The 21270-nt window shown below is 41.6% G+C and overlaps 1 protein-coding gene across 4 annotated transcripts in view; it reads left to right on the plus strand.

Annotated features, from left to right (window-relative positions):
* Positions 1–21270, plus strand: part of AKAP6 (A-kinase anchoring protein 6) — a 657364-nt gene that overhangs the window by 198410 nt on the left and 437684 nt on the right. For all 4 annotated transcript variants that reach the window (XM_055555598.1, XM_055555599.1, XM_055555600.1 and 1 more), the window contains one exon: positions 11697–12054. In XM_055555598.1, coding sequence (XP_055411573.1) covers positions 11731–12054 — 324 coding nt within the window. In that variant the 5' untranslated portion in view covers positions 11697–11730. The remainder of the gene's footprint in view (positions 1–11696; positions 12055–21270) is intronic.

The raw sequence follows: 21270 nt of genomic DNA on the forward strand, positions 1-21270 counted from the left end.
GCAGCCTCTAGACTTTCTTTTCCATTTCCAATTCTTAGAGGCAACCATTTTCATCTGTCAGCTGATTCTTTGGTAAGTACCTTTGTCTTAGAACAATAGAATGGCATGACTACTTCCTGAGTATTTTTCTCTTACTTTTATCTATTGACTTCTCACTATGAAAGATAAGAATTTATTTAGCTTGTTTCCCCATTCCATCCCTCTCTTACTTTCTCTCACAAGGCCACACATGCCCATGGGTGCACACACACAATTCTTACCCCCAGTTCTTCATGCAAAAACATGTTGTGACTTGGATTACATCAACATTTAGTGTTATTATTAAGAATATGTAAATGCAATTTTTAGCTAAACCACATAGAATAATATAATTCCTATTCTATTTTATACACCTTTTAATTTTTTTCTAGAGTTTATTGTTATTATTTGCTTAGTTTTCTGTGTCTCTAATTGAACTGTCTCTAATTCAATCTCCAGTGCTCCGCTAGATCAACAAATCTCTTCTTATTGTATTCATTCACATCAGGGTTTCTTTCATTGTCATCTGTTTGGAGAAGTCTTTTTGAGAGCCTTCTGACCTGGTCCAGTCTGGATTGGATGCCTTCCTTGCCCTGGTATATGGCCGGCATCCTTAAATTTCTCCTTTTTACCACCCTGGGGTGATAGGTTTCCTTTTTGTTGCATCCTTTAACTTCCTCTTCCTTGGTTACCTCTTTGTTTTGGTGGAGTACCTACCAAAGAGACTGGTATCTCTTGAGAAAAGTGTGTGGGAGGTTTCTGTTCTTGTGAACTTAAATGTGAAGAGACTAGTCTCTTATCCTGTCCTCACATTTGATTTTTTTTTTAAATCAAACTGTTTTATTCTCGGTATCCCATTATATGCTAGAGTTCTTTTTTCTTCTTGAGGAAAATAATTGTCTTCTAGTCTCCAATGTTGCTATTATGGAAAAACACACTTCTGCCTGTCTCTTCCATTCTCAATAATCTTCTTCACTTTTGGCATTGCTGAGTGTGTGGTTTTTACCACACAAAACAACTCAGTGATATCAGCTGGGTGTCTTGTAATTTAACTTAGTGCTGGCACTGTCTGCCTGAAGTTAGTATCAGATTCCACATGTTAAGGGCTCAGCCCACAGGACTGTCCCCTTCTCACTACTCACTTCAGGTGCCAGTTCCAAATCCATATTGTCTTCCTGTGCATCTGACTGACTGGCTATAAGACAATCCCTTCCTCAGGTTAATTAGTTAGAACCACTCACAGAACTGAGGAAAACAGGTTACTTACTAGATTATCATTTTGTCACAAAGGTTATTGAAGAATACAAGTGAACAGCCAGATAAAGAGATACACAGGGCAAAGTCCAGAGGGTCCTGAGCACAGGAGCATCTGTCTCTGTGGAGTTTGGGATGTACCAGCCACCTAGCCTGTGGTTGCATTCTTGTTCACCAATCTGGTGGCTCTCCAAAACCTGTCCTTTTGGGTTTTTATGGGGCTTTATTGCACAGTCATGATTAATTAAATCATAGGCATTAGTGTTTGATTCAACCTCTAGCCCCTCTCTCCCCCTTAGAAGTTGGGAGGTGGGGCCAAAAGTTCCAGTGTCTTAATCTGGTTGGTTTCCCTGGCAATCAGCCCCCATCCTTTCTGAAAGTTACCTCATTAACGTAAACTCAGGTGTGGTTGAAAGGGACTTTTAAGAATAACAAGACACTCCTTTCACCATTATGGTTCTGGAGCTAGTTCAGGAAGAAGGACAAAAGAACAAATATTATAATGAAAGATGATCTCTTTGCTATTGTGTTTTGGACATTCCCAGAGTTTTAGGAACTCTATGCCAGAAATGGGGATAAAGACAAAATAGATATTCTTACCATAAATCACAATATCATAGTTACTATTGAGATCTAAATTAATCTAATTTATAATTCTTTGTATATGCCTCTACCTTTAACCCAAATTTTATTTTCCTAGTTTTCTGGATTTCAATAAAGTGTCCTATTGTGTGTCTATTTTCATACACTGAGTGGGTCTTCTTACTCATGTCCTTCATTTTCTTATAAGATTTTTATTAATGATATTTTCCTTTCTTTTTCATTTCACCTTCAGGGACTCCTATTCTTGGACCTCTTGGATTGGTCCCTGATTATCTTCCTCTCCTAATTTCTGTCTATTTATCTTTTGCTTTACTTTCTGTGAGATTTCCTCAACTTTATTTCCAGCCATTATATTAAAATTTCTCTTTCTGCTATCATGTTTTTATTTTTCCAAATTGTTCTTTTTTCTATATTTTCTTATTTTTATATATTCTATATTTTCTAATATTTTCTATATTTTCTTATTTTTTTAAAAATAAGATTCTGTTTTTGTTTCATGGATATAATATCTTATCTCTGATAATTTTTATTTTTCACCAAATCATCTTCTCCTTGCATAGTCTCTTTCCTCCAGGTTGAAGTTTTTTGTTTGTTTCCTTTGGGACTGTTATCCAAATTCGAGTTTTTCTTTAATTTCTGCTAGTCCTTAACTGCCTGATCATATTTAGGAGTAGGAGACTAGAAAGCTGATTGAATCTCAGAGTGTGTGGGTAGGCCTGACTGTCATTGTATGGTGATCTGGATGTGCCAGATTTTTGTATTGTGTCTTCTTGGACTGATCAGATCTACTTGCGGGGGTCAGGGAGGTGTCTGTAGTCTCCTAAATGGAGGATAAAGGCTTTGGAGAGTCAAGTTGCAGAGGAGGACTTGGGGTCTCAGCACTCCAAATGCCTGTTAACTTAATTCCCTTATTTTCAAGGTACTGCTATATTCAACTGCCCAGAGTCCCTAAGTCCAGAGATCCTTTGATTCTTTCTGAAGAATAAACATCTAGAACTGGAGTGAGTGCAACTACCCAGCAACACAGAGTAAGGAAAGACCTAAAATTCTAATGTCTCTAAACATTTTTCAATCAGAATTCATCTTCTCAACATATCATTGCTTCTTTACCCACAGTTAGGCAAAACTTGAGGTTAAGGGTAGAGTTCTTCAAGACTGTCTAGTTTGCCCAAGATTTCTGACATGAGCTGTGGGCTCTGGGGTCCCCAGGACTGTCCTCACTCAGACCAGATAATGATAAATTTGGAGATTCTCACAGACTCCTTTAGATTGTATAATTTGATAGATCAACTCACAGAACTCAGGAAAGCACTATACTTATGATTGTAGTTTTATTCTAGCAGAAGGGTGCAAATCAGAACCAGCCAAAGGAAGAAACATAGGGTGGAATCTGGGACTGGGAAATTTCCAAATACAAAGCGTCCATGTCCTTAGGGACGCATTACCTCTTGTGCTTGGTGTATAACCATACTCACAGAGTATCGCCGACTTGGGAAGTTTGCTTGAGCTTCAGTGTTGATAATTCTTGTTGGGGCTTCATTACTTAGGCATGAATCATTGCCCATATGGTTGCTCAAGGCCCCAACCCTCTAAGTGCATTAATGGTCTTTCTGTGTGGTTAGCTCCCATCATGCATCACCTTGTTAGTGTAGACTATCAGGTGTTGTCTGAGGGCCCACCATGAATAACAAAAATAATCCTATCACTCAGGGAATTCCAGAAGTTTAGAGGCTACCTCTCAGGAGTTGGAACAAAGGCCAGACTTTTCTTGGGTAAAGTTAATTTTTCACTAAATACTTTTCCATCCCCAATGCCAGAGGTATCTTGGCTCCACCAATTTCAGAATACTTAAAGAATTCGAAGGTAAAATCAGGTTGGTTCTTTACTCTCTGTGCCACTGGTTTAGGATTTTGTTTTCTTGGGTTGGCTGAGGCATTTATCATTTATTCATTTGATTTTCAGCTGCTAAAAATATTACTGTTTTTCCTCCCATTCTTGAGTGTTTATACTTAAATTTCAAACCAAAACCCCACTGCAGTAGTGTTAGTGAGGTTTCTGCTGCTGCTAAGTCACTTCATTTGTGTCCGACTCTGTGCGACCCCATAGACGGCAGCCCACCAGGCTCCCCCATCCCTGGGATTCTCCAGGCAAGAACACTGGAGTGGGTTGCCATTTCCTTCTCCAATGCATGAAAGTGAAAAGTGAAAGTGAAGTCACTCAGTCGTGTCCGACCCTCAGCGACCCCATGGACTGCAGCCTTCCAGGCTCCTCCATCCATGGGATCTTCCAGGCAGGAGTACTGGAGTGGGGTGCCATTGCCTTAGAAGGAGCCAAATTAGATACATATATTCAGTTGGCTGTTTCTTTGCAGAAATTGCCCAGCATTCTTTCAGTTTGTCAGTGACAACTTTTTGTAGAATTCATGCTAGTACCTGGTAAATAAACACTAAATTAGCCAACATTTCTATACTGCTTCATTAATAGAGATAACTGACTAATTTAGGCTTCAGAATCTTTAAAGACAACTTTTCTTTTAGGGTTCATTTCCTTTCTACTTTATATATTGAGGACACAAAAGATAAATAGCTTCTTATCACTTATTGATTGGGGATGAGAATATTGGGATAGAGGAGGAGATTTAACTTCAATATTATCTATTTTTATAATGTTTGAATTACTATCTGTTACTTTTTAATTAGTTAAAAAATTTTATAATAAGAAAAAAGTAAAACATTGCATGAAATGATCCCCCAAATTTTTCCACTTCAGATATATAATGCTAGGGTTAATAGAGAGCTAAAAATGGGGAACTCTTTTATATTTAATGGAGTAGGTAGAACAGAGCACAGAACTCCTTTAATCACTCTGATCTAAAAGTTAGACTTGTAGTCTTTCTGTCTCAATCAGTCTCTCTTTCTGATTTTTATGGGGTATAAAGAAATTTTTAATATTATATTTTATATCGATGAAGTTTGCATGAAAAAGATGTTCATTCCCTCATAATGCTTCTTTCTCATTTAATTTTCTTGGTAAATAAGAGTTTGTATATTGATTTTCCTGTCTCATTCTAGCACACAACTGTAATTCTATCTCTCTTCTTTTGTAATCTTTTCAGAGTTCCTGATCCCTGTGAGATTCATTCCAAACTCCATTGTACGGTGTTCAAAGTGTTCTTATAACACGGCTGGAGATTACCTTGTAGTCTTATCTGTTTCTGGTTCCCATTCCATCAAGCTCCCAATTCCTCTCAACACTGAATTATTTGCTGATTCTCCCCAATTCTTGATGTTGAGGTGTCTTTGTCCAAGTATTTCCCCTAGGGTGGAATTCTTTCCCCATCTCCCTTGTATTTTTGCCCATCTAAATCACACCCACTTTTACAAGCCTATCTCAAATGTTTCCCTCTTCAGGTTCTTCCTTATCTTTCCTCTATCCAGGACTAATGCCACCCCACAGGGTCCCCACAGGGCTTTGTTTGCCCACATTCTGCCTATGTTAAAGGTATTAGTAGATGAGTGTGTGTGCACGTGTGTGTGTGTGTCTAAGGGGAGAGTGGAGGGAGGGAAATTGTCTCCATTAATTATAATTTCCTTGAAAGTAAATCTGATGAGTTATATATACACATAGTGCTTTATATATAGTTGATTCTCAGTAATGTCAGTTGGTTTGATATAAATCTTGTTTCATTTTCTTTGTATTAACAGCATTGACAAAAGTAATGACTATATGAATTATGTATTAGTTTTACAAATCCAGTTCTCCCCAGGACAATTTCTTGAAAAACAGAAAGATGGCTGCCTAATGCTTAAAGGTGATTATTAGCACCTGGGGTGGGGGTAAGACATATGAATACTCTTTAGCATCCCTGAGTTCAGATCCACAAATTCATGACTGTGGGCACTATTCGCAGCTGATGAGTGTTCGTGCTCCTTACCCCACCCCAAGTGGAGTGAAGTAGCCAACCAAATCTCTGAGTGACAGGAACTGACCGCTGCAGTGATGGAAGGAACTCACGGGAGGTGTGATGACTAACTGAGTCAGTCTGGGTGTCTATGCCACAGGAAGAGGATCTAAACAATAGGAGGTGGGTGGGGGCAGGGCGGGAGGAAGGGTTAAGCAAGGAAGATGATTGATGATGTGTATTATGGCTGACACAAGACCCCATGCTCTGGGTGAGGGAGTTAGCAGTGATTGAGAAGTGACCCAGGAGAGGGCTCATGGTCTGTGTGATTAGTAGGTAGTAATCAGCCATTTGCTTGAGGGGACAGCCATACACAAAGGATATATCAAAGGGGAAAAGGATGCGGGAGAACATCAGTGATAACACCAAGAAGGTCTTTTAAATTATAGAAATCTGTCTGGGCCCCACTATTTACAGGCTGTATTCATCCCGCTCCCTACTCCTTAAGCCTGTGTACTTGAAGCTTGAGTTTCTTCTCACTGATATCCATTTTTAGGCTGCTCTGTTACGTAGGAGGATTAGAAAGTGAGCCTAATCTGAGGTTACCACACTGATCTCACTAAACAGCGTTACCCAGATGAGTGCTGGAGGGCTTGGGGCTGGGAGAAGAGGGCCAAGTAGAAGGAGGAGTGGGTAATGATGGAAACTTCCTGAGGAACATCTTACAAAAGGCACTCTTTTTCCCCCTAAAGTACAAATTTAACAATATTCTGTAGGAATTCTTTGGCTCTCCTCTTAAAGAACTTAAAGCCACTTAAAGTTTCCCAATCCTTGACCTCACAAGAGGCTGGGGAGGTAGACAGGCAGCAAGATTTAAAACTAGCTGATGAATTAGAGCCTCATTCATCTGGGTAGGCCGAGACATTTAATTAAACCATTTATTAAGCTTGTTTTGTGTTTTCTTTGCAGAGCCCAATTCCAGAGTCCTGGAAGCGGATATAGGGTGCACCTCTTGAGTTCATTTATTTTTCCATAATGCAGTCAAAGCATGAGAGCTAGCCATAGACAAAAACCAAAGCATTCTAGTGGAACTTTTTTTCCTCTTTGAAAATTCAGTGTCTCTACGAATAGGTTCTGTGAAGGGTAATTATGAGAATACGAAAGCAAAAAAATGAAGCAAAAGAAAAAAGGACACTTAGTGATGCCTAACTTAATTTTCTCTACCTCAGCTTTTGTAGCATGTCCTTTGTAGTGAGCAGATTTGTTAATTTGGCTAGACTTATGCTTTAGTCTCTCACTTGTTTTTGGGGGGAGTAAGCAGCATACAGGAAGATTGACAGTAAGTATTTAGGTTTGGGGTTGACTTACATGATGGTAAGACCACCTTTCAAACTATACACATGAAGATGCTCTTGTTTTGGGAAGAGCAGTTTCTTCCTAAGAAAAGAGAGAGGGCCTGAATGAATGCATTTAGCTCAAATTGACTTTGTCAACTGGTTATGTTGCTATAGTACTATTAATTTATTTGTACATTTAAAAATTTATCCTGCTTTAAACTGCTTGATTTGGGGGCATATGGTCTTGATTCTTCTGGACCATGCCTGGGTGTGGTCTGTCCACCCAAATACTCTTTTGCATAGTGATCCTTGTTTTGGCAACTACCTCCTTTATCTCAGCACCCTTATCGCTGCTTGGTCTCAAAAGGCCAGCCTATGACTGCACAGGACTGGAGCTTATACATTAGCTTCCAAATAGGGACAGTGCAGTAGCCCTCTCTCTGCTGGAGACTTAGGACACTAAGAGTGCTTGAAGCTGGTCCTCTACAGGCTCGCCAGTGTCCTGCTGGCATGAAGCAGCCCTGATAGGGACCTTTATCTTGTTTGGCTATAAGAAGAGAACCCGAGTGGGGAGAGGAGGAGGAGCCAGGCACTTAATCCTGAAGGACCTTTAGGGACAAAAGCATTTACAGTGAGTACAGCAGCAGATTTCTGGCTTTTCTGTTCTTTTATTTAACAGAGGAAATCACAAGAGATAGGAGAAAGACGTGGGCAGTTTTGATGCGTGTGTAGCTGCATTTTTTGCTCTATTTGCTTTCCTACTTTGGTCAAAGAACACACTCCTTATTTAAATGTCTTATTCACGTTGAATATATTCTGCTAACGTCAGGTTTCGACTGAAAACTTGTGGCCTGTCAGGGAGGTAGCAGCAGCAGTCCTTGTTAGTGAGCAATCCATGGCATGTTTCTTCAGTTTCTGTAGGATGAGAAATAGAGTGTGGTGAGAAAAACCTTCCCACAAAAAAATTTTTTTTAAGTTTTAAAATCCTTACTGCTTTTGCCTCTTGCACTTTAAATGTTGAATCTTCTTTGGATTTATGGAAAGGAAAGGATTTGATCTATGTTATTTTTAACAGCTGCTGGGATAAAGGTGGTATTATCTCTAATGCTGGAAAGGTGACCACAGATAAGCATTTGATGGGGGAGGGGAACAGGAGGTCATTGGGTTCCAAAAAGCTGGTTGATCACTCCTCTGGTACAGCTTCAGAGCCAGAGTTATAACTGCATAGGTATCCGTATGTGCTTGAATCAGTGCTTCATTTGCATCATCAGAAGTTGTGGTCTATTGGCTTCCCCCCGCCTCAAATTTATCTGTGACTGGAAAGGAATCTTATTGCATGAACCCCTGTAAAAGAAAAATACAAAACTTAGAATTTGAAAGAATGTATAGAGTTGTGCTGAATTTCCTACTATTTGTTTGCATTCAAATAGAATAATTAATTTGATGGCAAAGCAAGCTTGACTAGTTGAGATAAGGGCAGGAAAAATGCACATAAAAATTGTTATTGTAGATCTCTACAATATGAGGCAGTTTTCCTTTAAGTACTAATTTATCTTGGAAATCAGATGTAATTTTGTGAAAATCAGAAATAGAGGGTGGTTATCCATGGGTGGTACATTTAGTTGTGAACTACTGGAATTGAAAATTAAATGTTTATTGTAATTAGTTCCCATGAAAATGGGCAATTAATCAATTTTATGCCACTTCCTGGGCTTGCTCTGCTGATATGACACATACGGTATTCCTTCCCCAGGGGCAAAGCTGGTATGTGAGGGCAAGCAAATGGACAGAAGTTGAAATATACTTCAAGTAAAGTATTGCTTTGCTTTACTGGGTTATGGGAATTCTCTTTACAGTTTGATCAATTAAATATAGAAACATCCCATGCAGGTTGAAATTTTTTGAAAAGTGTTAGTGGTTCAAGTATGTCCGACTCTTTGCAACCCCATGGACAGTAGCCTGCCAGGCTTTACTGTTCATGAAATTCTCCAGGCAGGAATACTGGAGTGAGTAGCCATTTCCTTCTCCTAGGGATCTTCCTGACCCAGGGATCGAATCTGGGTCTCCTGCATTGCAGGCAGATTCTTGAACATCTGAGTCACAGGGTAGATACAGGAAAATTTTGCTTTTGCAGCTTGAATATAAGGTTTCTTTGCCCTTTACTTCTGTGTGATGCACATAAGGTGTTAATACATTGTTCTTTAATGTTTTTATTTGTTTTAATCTATTCTGTTTGTCCTTTACATATATAACTACATCTGTGTTATCAGTCTTAATATGCAAACTTCCAGAAGGAAGAATCTTCCATATTTATTCCTCTGGAAAGTCTTACTGACATATCTGGTGTAAATAATACACATTACCTGGTAGCTCAGATGGTAAAGAATCTGCCTGCAATACAGGAGACCTGGATTGGATCCTTGGGTTGGGAAGATTCCCCTGGAGAAGGGAATGGCACTCCCTTCTCCACTCCAGTATTTCCACTCCAGTATTCTTGCCTGGAAAATCACATGGACAGAAGAGCCAGGTAGGCTACAGTTCAAGGAGTTGCAAAGAGTCGGGCACAACTGAGTGACTGAACATAAGAAAGCTCACTCTTCTGGAGTTTTATCCCTCTCAGTGAAATTTTGATACCTTCTAATTGATTTTTCCTTAATTTCTCTCTGATTTTTCATTGTTAGTGTATATGAATACAAGGGATTTTGTGTATTACTTTTATATCCTGTGACTTAATTATATTCATTGATTAGCTCTAGTAATTTTCTAGTGGCATTTTTAAAGGCTTTTTATGTATAGTATTATGTCATCTGTAAACAGAGTTTTACTTCGTCTTTTATAAATCTGCATTCCTTTTATTTCTTTTTCTTCTCTGATTGCTGTGGCTAGGACTTCCAAAACTATGTTGAGTAATAGTAGTGAGAGTGGGTACCCTTGTCTTGTTCCTGATCTTAGAGGAAATGCTTTAAGTTTTTGGCATTGAGAATAATGTTTGCTGTGGGTTTGTCACATACAGCCTTTACTATGTTGAGGTAGTTTCTTCTGTGCCTACTTTCTGGGGAGTTTTGGGGGTTTTTTTAATCATAAATGGGTATTGAATTTTGTCAAAAGCTTTCTCTGCATGTATTGAGGTGATTATATGTTTTTATCTTTCAATTTGTTAAGATGGTGTATCACGTTGATTGATTTCTGTATATTGAAGAATCCTTGCATCCCTGGGATAAAGCCCACTTGATCACTATGTATGATCCTTTTAATGTGTGCTGGATTCTGTTTGCTAGAATTTTGTTGAAGAGTTTTGCATCTATGTTCATTAGTGATACTGGCCTGTTGTTTTCTTTATTTGTGGCATCTTTGTCTGGTTTTGGTATCAGGGTGATGGAGACCTTTTCTTCTTCTGCAATTTTCTGGAAGAGTTTGAGCAGGATTCTGTTAGTTTTTTAAAAACAGTCAAGTCTAGTATTATTGTTATTTTAAAGGCTGCATGTGAGAGTGGTTAAAAATATGGGGTGTGGATTTCTCCCTCTTGCAATCAGGTGTAGGGAAGCTGTTGAAGCCTAAAACCGTTCTCTAAGGCAGGTACCAATGTGATAAACTTACCTTATAACATAATATTTTGCTCTTTGCAAATAACTTTGTTTTCAAAAATTCATCTGTAAACCTCCTTATCATGTAATTTTAAAAATCAAGAAATTGGGAGAGGGAGTATGCTTTAGAAAGCTTCTGAAATAATATGTCATAAGAATAACTTATTCTTAAGGCTTTTGTCATTTCAATAAGTCTTTTTATTCCCTGTGCTCGTTCCTGTATGGAATGTTACATATTCCAAGTCAAACTGGGAACTTTTTTGTTTATTCCCCCTCCATGTTTATAGGTAAAATAATTTTGTTTTTGTTATTAAGTTAATCTTAAGCATATAAAGAAATATAGCTACTTTCTTATAATCACATTTCATATTTTAATCAGCTGCCTTTCATCTATGGGGAAATGAGGCTATAAACTGACTTGAATGTATAGAACTAGAAAAAGACTTAGAAAAGGACAAGGAACCCATTGCCCCGAGTAGAAGTTTTTCCTGAAACTAAAAATAATGCCTATTTAAAATGTTTAAAGTATAAGATCCTGAGCTGTTATTTTATGTCAAATTGGTTACAGAAGAAAGATAAATGATATAGTTAGATCATTAGTAAACTAATCAACTTTATCTTAAAAGAAACCATGCATTTCATTGGTCAGAACTTAGCCACATGACCACAGCAAGCTCCGATGGAGGCAGGGAATGTAGTTTTAAATTCTTGGCAAATGTATACACAACTGAAAACTAGGATTTTGTTATTAAGGAGTAAGAAGAGAATGGATGTTGGGGTAGGCAATACGGTACACTTTTGTGTTCCTGTTTTATGCTGAGAGTCTTGGTTCTAGTTGGTAGAAACTCAAAGCACCTCTTTCTGTTTTTGTTATGAGCTATGGTTTCTTAATTTAGAAAGCTGGCTTAATTTAGAAATCTTGTTTCTTCTGTGAAGTATCATTCCTTTATTTGGCAATCTTGTCTGACTTTTGCTCTCTTCTTTCCTCTTGCCTTTCAGCTGTTTTGGAAAGAAGTAAGGTTTAGACTTCTCCATGTTAACCATGAGCGTGACACTTTCCCCTCTGAGGTCACAGGACCTGGATCCCATGGCCACTGATGCTTCGCCCATGGCCATCAACTTGACGCCCACTGTGGAGCAGGGTGGAGGAGAAGAGGTGATGAGAGGCATGGATCCCGACCAGCAGTACGAAAAGCCTCCCCCATTGCATACAGGAGCCGACTGGAAGATTGTCCTCCACTTACCTGAGATTGAGACCTGGCTCCGGATGACCTCGGAGAGGGTCCGAGACCTAACTTATTCAGTCCAGCAGGACTCAGACAGCAAGCATGTGGATGTGCATCTAGTTCAACTAAAGGTAAGGAAGGTCTCTGGGCTCAGGTCCATTCCAGACAGAAGTCTGAAGGTGGCTGCGGTAACTAGAGCCTGAGTTCTGTAATTCTCAATGAGAAAGCATCCAAGAAGGAAATCAGAACAACAGGTTTGAAACTATTATTTTTGTAGCTAAACATGGGCAGATTTCTTTCCTGGTTTTACTTTGTGAACTGAGCACCTAAAATAAAACTGACCTCAGGGGATAATGCAGAGAAATGAGGAAAGCAGGGGGGCATTTTTGTGCGATGCCATAGAAATCAGTAGTAAAGAATAAAAATATTACAAAAGGTTTACTAAAGACTCTCATAGATTTAAAAAAAAAAGTCAAACTGAGTCATGATTGTGTATGTATGTGATTACTACCTCCTGTTGAAGTCGATGCTGCCTTTGTGGCAAACAATGGGTTCTGGCATGGTGGGGGAGGGCAGTGTTTTCCTTTTAGAATGAGTTCTTTCATCCAGGTACAATGCATCATGCAGAACAAAGGTGCTTTTATAACAACTCATCTAAAGTTCAAACATTAAAAGAATGTGTGTAACTTCTTGAGCCCTTCAGAAGCCTGACTGTTGATAATAATGAAATGGAGATGCTAGTAAAGAGTGCTATTAATAGAGATTTTGGCCTGGGGATCTCAAGATACAGGGAATCTTGCCCTCTCACGGCCACTTCTCTCTTCCAGGGTCCCAAGGGAAATACACACTCAGGTCAATGCTGGGCAAAAAAGCAAGGCAGATTTATAACCAATTAGGGCATTGGCCCAGAAAATCCCATGGATGGAGGAGCCTGGTAGGCTGCAGTCCATGGGGTCGCAAAGAGTCGGACACGACTGAGCGACTTCCCTTTCACTTTTCATTTTCCTGCATTGGAGAAGGAAATGGCAACCCACTCCAGTGTTCTTGCCTGGAGAATCCCATGGACGGAGAAGCCTGGTAGGCTGCAGTCCATGGGGTCACACAGAGTCGGACACGACTAAAGCGACTTAGCAGCAGCAGCAGCAGCAGCAGTAGCAGCAGCAGGGCATTGGCCCCAAACCCCAATGTAATTTTCTAGTCAGTTAGGTGAGATCCTAAGGAGAATTCCTCTGCCTGAACTGGTTCATATCAAATGATATACAACCAAAGACCAAACAGATTCTTGGATCTTAATGCTTAAGTGACTTATCAGATGCAGCCATCATCGTGAGGGGAAAGGACAGTTGAGGGAGCACAGGTGCCCCAAAGCCTGGAGCTGATCTAGCTCAGCCTCCTCAGGCTGGCTCAGCAAATCTGGGACCCAGCTACTCCAAAAGAGAGATTTTTCAAGAAAGGGAAGGGGAGGGGTTTTAGAGAGAAAAAAACAAAAAGGCCAGAATGCCAAGGTGTCTTGGCTTCTCCCAGGCTAAGCAGGTGGGGTGATCTTCTTTCTATAGGTTCTTAGGAAGGAGAAAGCACCAAAAGGGTATCAGAGGTGGCTGGGAACAAGCTTTACTGGAGTGCCAGCTGGCTGGTATCCCCCCTGTGGCAGCAGAGTGTGGTGTGTCCTGCTGCACGTCAGTTCCTGCTGCACAGTCCCTTTAATCAGAGGAGCAGCCCTCTAGCTAGAGAAGGAAATGGCAACCCACTCCTGTATTCTTGCCTAGAGAATCTCAAGGACAGAGGAGCCTGGCAGGCTACAGTCCATGGAGTCGCAAGAGTCGAACACAACTTAGTGCCTAAACCACCACCACCACCAGCCTTCTAGCTTCTCCAGATTGGAGATAGAAGGAAATCGGGGGCTCCTCAGCAATCCTACTCTCCTCTGTTCCTGCTAATGTTGCACTTCTTCTGTGACTCCCATGAGGAAATGCAGGATTGAGTTTGCAAGGAAAGTTAACTGTTGCTCTCTAAAATGAGATCTTCCCAACTCAGGTATCGAACCCAGGGCTCCCACATTGCAGGAGGATTCTTTGCTGTTTGAGCTGCCTGCTGCTGCTGCTAAATTATGTCAGTCGTGTCCGACTCTGTGTGACCCCATAGACAGAAGCCCACCAGGGAAGCCCAATTAAGCACAGAATCTTTCAGATTTACACAGAAAATGTGGTAAATGATAAATGAGAATGGGGGGATGGAAATCTCCTTAGAAGACTTCACTAAAAATGCTAATGGCATCTAAAAACAATGTGTCAACTAACAACATTTAATTGTACCAATAGTGCGTAGGTAAAAACTTAACTTTTCATTCCATATGGAACATGAAGTTTTGTATGTCAACCAGGATTTTGCTCAGTGTTGAGAAATCCCCTGTAGGGCAGTTTACCTTTTCTCATTGCAACTGCCTATTACCTTCTCACTCAAAAGGCATCTTCGTGCCTCCATCTAGCTCTGGCCCACTGTGTGGTCTGTCTGCCCTGCTGAGAATGGAGCCCTTGAGAGCAGGAAGTCAACACAGTGGTCACAGAGTAGTTAATAACATTTTAATGGGTAAAGTGAAATTGTCTTATGTTAACTTAATTCTAGGAGTTCTATTATTACTTTCTTTGATGCTTAGTTTATCGGGTGACTTAACCAACAGTCTCTGAATATTCTATAATAATAGAATTTTCTAATAATAAGTCTAATAATAGAGCCCTTCTGCCTTGAACCCAAAGTCAAAGAGCTCTGATGAGTGACCTATGGCCCTGTCGACACAAGGGTTTAGTTTTGGTCTCCTAATCTACTTATTTAAGTTTCCCCTCTGTGTAATATTTTTTTAATCAGCCAAATAAGCATTTAGATGCATTAAAAAATATTTTAAATACATGTCATTCTTCAGATTTCCACACTGGATTCCCAAGAAAAAAGGGCTCTGGGTCACAGAATTTTATATGTGGAATCACAGCAAGACATCCTGTAGAAGCAGCTCTTAATTTGCTGCTGCTGCTGCTGCTGCTGCTAAGTCGCTTCAGTCGTGTCCGACTCTGTGCGACCCCATAGACGGCAGCCCACCAGGCTCCCCCGTCCCTGGGATTCTCCAGGCAAGAACACTGGAGTGGGTTGCCATTTCCTTCTCCAATGCATGAAAGTGAAAAGTGAAAGGGAAGTTGCTCAGTCGTGTCCGACTCTTCGCAACCCCATGGACTTCAGCCTTCCAGGCTCCTCTGTCCATGGGAGTTTCCAGGCAAGAGTACTGGAGTGAGGTGCCATTGCCTTCTCCGAGCTCTTAAGTTAGGTGCACGCAAACCAGACAGGCAGGCCCAGCCCGGGGGCAAAGCCAGCCATCTGCTGTGGGGCATCCTAGGTTGTCTTTATGCCTTGGTGAATTATTCAGTTTATTTATTATACAGTGAAAAAAAAAACATCACAAGGATGGGAATACCATGGCTTTAAGGACCATCTTGCTGTTGTTCAGTTGCTAAGTCATGTCTGACTCTTTGCACCCATGGACTGCAGCATGCCAGCCTCCTCTGTCCTCCCAGAGTTTGCTCAAATTCATGTCCTTTGAGTCAGTGATACTGTCTAACCATCTCATCCTCTGCCATCCTCTTTTGTTTTGTTTTTAATCTTTCCCAGCAACAGGGTCTTTTCCCATGAGTTGTCTCTTCACATCAGGTGGCCAAAGTATTAGAGCTTCAGCATCAGTCCTTCCTATGAATATTCAGGGTTGATTTCCTTTAGGATTGAGTGATTTGATCTTCTTGCAGCCCAAGGGGCTCTCAAGAGTCTTCTCCATCACCACAATTCCAAAGCATCAATTCCTCAGTGCTCAGTCTTCTTTATGGTCCAGCCATCTAGGCACAGATAATTTCTCAATTTATATATATCCATCACAACATTTTCTAGGAGCCCCAACTTCCTAACAGACATCTTGTGTCTCTAGTGAGCATCTCAAACCGATATGCTCATTGAAAAGCCCTGAATGCCTCCGCAATGCTGTCTTCCCAATTTCAGTAAAAGGCACCACTTTTTTTGCCAAGCCAAAACATGACTCCACACCCCACATATATGTCTGTTAAAAGTTCTAGGGATCCATCTTCAAAATATGCCCTAGATCCATTCACTTCTCCCTACACTACTGCGGCCAGCCGGGTCAAGCCACACTGCTGCTTGCCTGGGCTACTTTTAGAGCCTCTTCTACTGTGTTGCAGTTTATTCTCTGCATAGCAGCCATGAGATCTTGTGAACATGTAAATCAGTCATGTGACTCCTTGCTCCCTGTTGGCTTGTAATAAAATCCAGTTCTCTTCCTGTGGCTCTGTCCTTGCCTGCTTCTCTATCCATGTCTCCTATTACTTTCCCCTTGTTTATAAAGCTCCAAGCGGATTGAAAGTTCCAAAGAAATGTTAGGCTGGTTCTTGCCTCATAGCTTTTCCTGTGTCCTCTGGCTAGAAACGCTCATCCTCTAGGTTGATCTCGTAGATTCTGGATCCTCATCAAACAGTGAGCCAGAGGCACGGTCCAGTTCTGACATCTGGAGGCACAAACCTGGGAGAGGGTTGAGCAGGGTTTGGGAGTGAGCTGGGACCCGTGCTATGATTGGTGAAAGGCAAGCACAGAAAAAGGAGTTACCCTTACCTAACTTGTCTACACACCTCAAACTCCCTTTCACACTGATTGTTCTAATCTTGTCGTCATGGTCTTCTCTACCATCCTGTTGGTATATAACTTAGATTAGCTGAGACATGCTTTCAGAAAATGTTCAGAGTGGGGTTCACCCTCCGATTTTATATTAAATGTCACTTTCTCTAAGAAGCTATTCCTGATCCCTATTCTTAAAACACTCATCTCCTCCCCCAGCAATTATCTAGTCCACTATTCAGCTTATTTTTGGTAATAGTTCTTATCATTAGCTTTAATTTCCTTATTTATTTGTTTGTATTAGTTCCAGGGACCTCAAATGTATAATTCTCCACTGTATCCCTGTTGCCTAGGGCAAGGACTGGGCATCTTTGGGTAGCTCGGTTCGTATATGTGGTTGGATCACTTCATTTCAGTTCAGTCGCTCAGTCGTATCCGACTCTTTGAGACTCCATGAATCACAGCACACAGGCCTCCCTGTCCATCACCAACTCCCAGAGTTCACTCAAACTCACGTCCATCGAGTCAGTGATGCCATCCAGCCATCTCATCCTCTGTCATCCCCTTCTCCTCCTGCCCCCAATCCCTCCCAGCATCAGAGTCTTTTCCAATGAGTCAACTCTTCGCATGAGGTGGCCAAAGTACTGGAGCTTCAGCTTTAGTATCATTCCTTCCAAAGAAATCCCAGGGCTGATCTCCTTCAGAATGGACTGGTTGGATCTCCTTGCAGTCCAAGGGACTCTCGAGTCTTCTCCAATACCACAGTTCAAATGCATCAATTCTTCAGCGCTCAGCCTTCTTCACAGTCCAACTCTCACATCCATACATGACCACAGGAAAAACCAGAGCCTTCATTAGATGGACCTTTGTTGGCAAAGGAATGTCTCTGCTTTTGAATATGCTATCTAGGTTGGTCATAACTTTCCTTCCAAGGAGTAAGCGTCTTTTAATTTCATGGCTGCAGTCACCATCTGCAGTGAATTTGGAGCCCAAAAAATAAAGTCTGACACTGTTTCCACTATTTCCCATCTATTTCCCATGATGTGATGGGACCCGATGCCATGATCTTCATTTTCTGAATGTTGAGCTTTAAGCCACCTTTTTCACTCTCCACTTTCACTTTCATTAAGAGGCTTTTGAGTTCCTCTTCACTTTCTGCCATAAGGGTGGTGTCATCTGCATATCTGAGGCTATTGATATTTCTCCCAGCAATCTTGATTCCAGCTTGTGTTTCTTCCAGTCCAGCATTTCTCATGGTGTACTCTGCATATAAGTTAAATAAGCAGGGTGACAATATACAGCCTTGACGTACTCCTTTTCCTATTTGGAACAAGTCTGTTGTTCCATGTCCAGTTCTAACTGTTGCTTCCTGACCTGCATGCAGATTTCTTAGGAGGCAGGTCAGGTGGTCTGGTATTCCCATCTCTTTCAGAATTTCCCACAGTTTATTGTGATCCACACAGTTAAAGGCTTTGGCATAGTCAATAAAGCAGAAATAGATGTTTTTCTGGAACTCGCTTGCTTTTTCCATGATCCAGCAGATGTTGGCAATTTGGTCTCTGGTTCCTCTGCCTTTTCTAAAACCAGCTTGAACATCATGAAGTTCACGGTTCACATATTGCTGAAGCCTGACTTGGAGAATTTTGAGCATTACTTTACTAGCGTGTGAGATGAGTGCAATTGTGCAGTTGAGCATTCTTTGGCATTGCCTTTCTTTGGGATTGGAATGAAAACTGACCTTTTCCAGTCCTGTGGCCACTGCTGAGTTTTCCAAATTTGCTGGCATATTGAGTGCAGCACTTTCACAGCATCATCTTTCAGGATTTGAAATAGCTCAACTGGAATGCCATCACCTCCGCTAGCTTTGTTCGTAGTGATGCTTTCTAAGACCCACTTGACTTCACATTCCAGGATGTCTGGCTCTAGGTGAGTGATCATACCATCGTGATTATCTGGGGCCTGAAGATCTTTTTTGTACAGTTCTTCTGTGTATTCTTGCCACCTCTTCTTAATATCTTCTGCTTCTGTTAGGTCCATACCATTTCTGTCCTTATCAAGCCCATCTTTGCATGAAATGTTCCTTTTGTATCTCTAATTTTCTTGAAGAGATCTCTGCTGCTGCTGCTGCTGCTAAATCGCTTCAGTCGTGTTCGACTCTGTGCGACCCCTTAGATGGCAGCCCACCAGGCTCCCCCGTCCCTGGGATTCTCTAGGCAAGAACACTGGAGTGGGTTGCCATTTCCTTCTCCAATGCATGAAAGTGAAGTCACTCAGTTGTATCTGACTCCTAGTGACCCCATGGACTGCAGCCTACCAGGCTCTTCCATCCATGGGATTTTCCAGGCAAGAGTACTGGAGTGGGGTGCCATTGCCTGGTCTTTCCCATTCTGTTGTTTTCCTCTATTTCTTTGCATTGATCGCTGAAGAAGGTTTTCTTATCTCTTCTTGGTATTCTTTGGAACTCTGCATTCAGATGCTTATATCTTTCCTTTTCTCCTTTGCTTTTCGCTTCTCTTCTTTTCACAGCTATTTGTAAGGCCTCCCCAGACAGCCATTTTGCTTTTTTGCATTTCTTTCCCATGGGGATGGTCTTGATCCCTGTCTCCTGTACTACTACTGTTAAGTCACTTTGGTCATGTCCGACTCTGTGCGACACCAGAGACGGCAGCCCACCAGGCTCCCTCGTCCCTGGGATTCTCCAGGCAAGAATACTGGGGTCTGTTGCCATTTCCTTCTCCAATGCATGAAAGTGAAAAGTGAAAGGGAAGTTGCTCAGTCGTGTCTGACTCTTCATGACCCCATGGACTGCAGCCTACCAGGCTCCTCCATCCATGGGATTTTCCAGGCAAGAGTACTGGAGTGGGATGCCATTGCGTTCTCCGATGCAATTGTCTCCTGTACAATAAGTCCAAATCTGTATGGTCAGTGCCTTCTCTCCCTGTAGGCAGGCTTGCTCTGGAATTAACAAGCAGGAAGCCTGCTTGGTGAGGACTGAATTAAGACAATGGCATTGGATGACTCAGGTCCAAATGCGTTTGGGACAGTACTCTCCCACGGGGGAGAGTCTGTGAGTCATTCAGGAATCTTGGAGATCTTGTCTGGGGAGTCTGCCTGGGAGAATCTATTCTTTCTATAGGTAGCTGTATTGGTCTTCCTCCCAACTGACTTTCAGTTTGACTCCTCCTTTAGTAAGGATTTCAGTCAATAAACTAGAGGGCCTGAACAATTCTTTTTCTTTAAAGGTAACTAAACTTCTCTTCTGGTCATTGTGTTGATCTGAAAGTTTATTAATCAGAGACTACTCTTACCAACCTATTTCCAAGTTCTTAGGGGAAGTTTTATTATAACCCTTCAGATCAGATCAGATCAGTCGCTCAGTCGTGTCCGATTCTTTGTGACCCCATTAATCGCAGCACGCCAGGCCTCCCTGTCCCTCACCAACTCCCGGAGTTTGCTCAGACTCACGTCCATCGAGTCAGTGATGCCATCCAGCCATCTCATCCTCTGTCATCCCCTTCTCCTCCTGCCCCCAATCCCTCCCAGCATCAGAGTCTTTTCCAATGAGTCAACTCTTCGCATGAGGTGGCCAAAGTACTGGAGTTTCAGCCTTAGGATGAACTAAAAACTACTATTTAAAGTCCCCAAAATGGGAGGGGGGTGGTGGTTATTGTTCTAGAGGGTGAATTAAAAATGTCTCACCTTAAGATTAAAATATGTAATCCACATATTTTGCTTCTTAGCTTCCAGATACAATACTTAAGGAAGAAATATGAGAGGCAAGCTGAGCCATTTTTAGAAACTCTCCCCCACCCCTCCATCCCACCCCCATTCCTTTGGATTCGGAGGCTGTTCTGTGCAGGAAAACCAGAACAAGAACCTTAAAAGGGTTTGACTCTAACTGCAATTTCTGCTCTGAATGAATATATTTGGGTGCTAAATAAGTGTAGATAACTTGCTTCCTGATTAACAGTCATCTTAGAATATTATTTATATTCCTGGAAGCATGATAGCAGGAAAGAGGCAAGCTTAGACTAAAAGATGTGGCTGGATGACAAGTGAAAGTCTTGAAGTGACTTTACTGGAATCAGCTCCATAAATAACATGCTTAAGATTCTCAAAGTTAGAACACTGAGTAGGTACTGTGTTTATAAGATGTTCTGACTGGGCTATATCCAGACTGAGATTGTGCCTGACATGTGGAATTAAATCTAGATACGCAGTGACTCCCATGGAGGGCCTGGAGGGCTTACTGGGGAAAAGGCTTGGATCCTCTCTACAGCTGGGATTCTCATATCAGATGTACCTGACGAACTGAAGACAATGGAAGTCCTGGGATGATGAACTCCTGGAAGGGGATTCACCTTCATTATGGGGCAAGGAATCTTCCCCAGAGCAGGGAGGGAGTATGGTTGTGGTCAAGTGTGTTCTCAGTTCTAGAACCCATCTTAAGCAGCTGCCACCTGGCAGCGTGGGTACCCAGGGAAGGGAAAGGGCTGTGGGTATAACTTGAAGGACCTGCCTCAGCTGTCTCTGTGCCTGGGTGCTTGGGCGTCTCTCCTCCCCTTGCTCCACAGGTATAGAGGGAAAGAACATTCTCTTTCGCTTACCACGGAAGCATAACAGGCTCTGCCTATGGTGGCAGAGGTTGTACTAAAGTGGCCATTGTGGAGTCTCCTGGCTGTAACAGT

Source organism: Bubalus kerabau, chromosome 19, assembly GCF_029407905.1.
Source record: "Bubalus kerabau isolate K-KA32 ecotype Philippines breed swamp buffalo chromosome 19, PCC_UOA_SB_1v2, whole genome shotgun sequence".
NCBI lineage: Eukaryota > Metazoa > Chordata > Mammalia > Artiodactyla > Bovidae > Bubalus > Bubalus kerabau.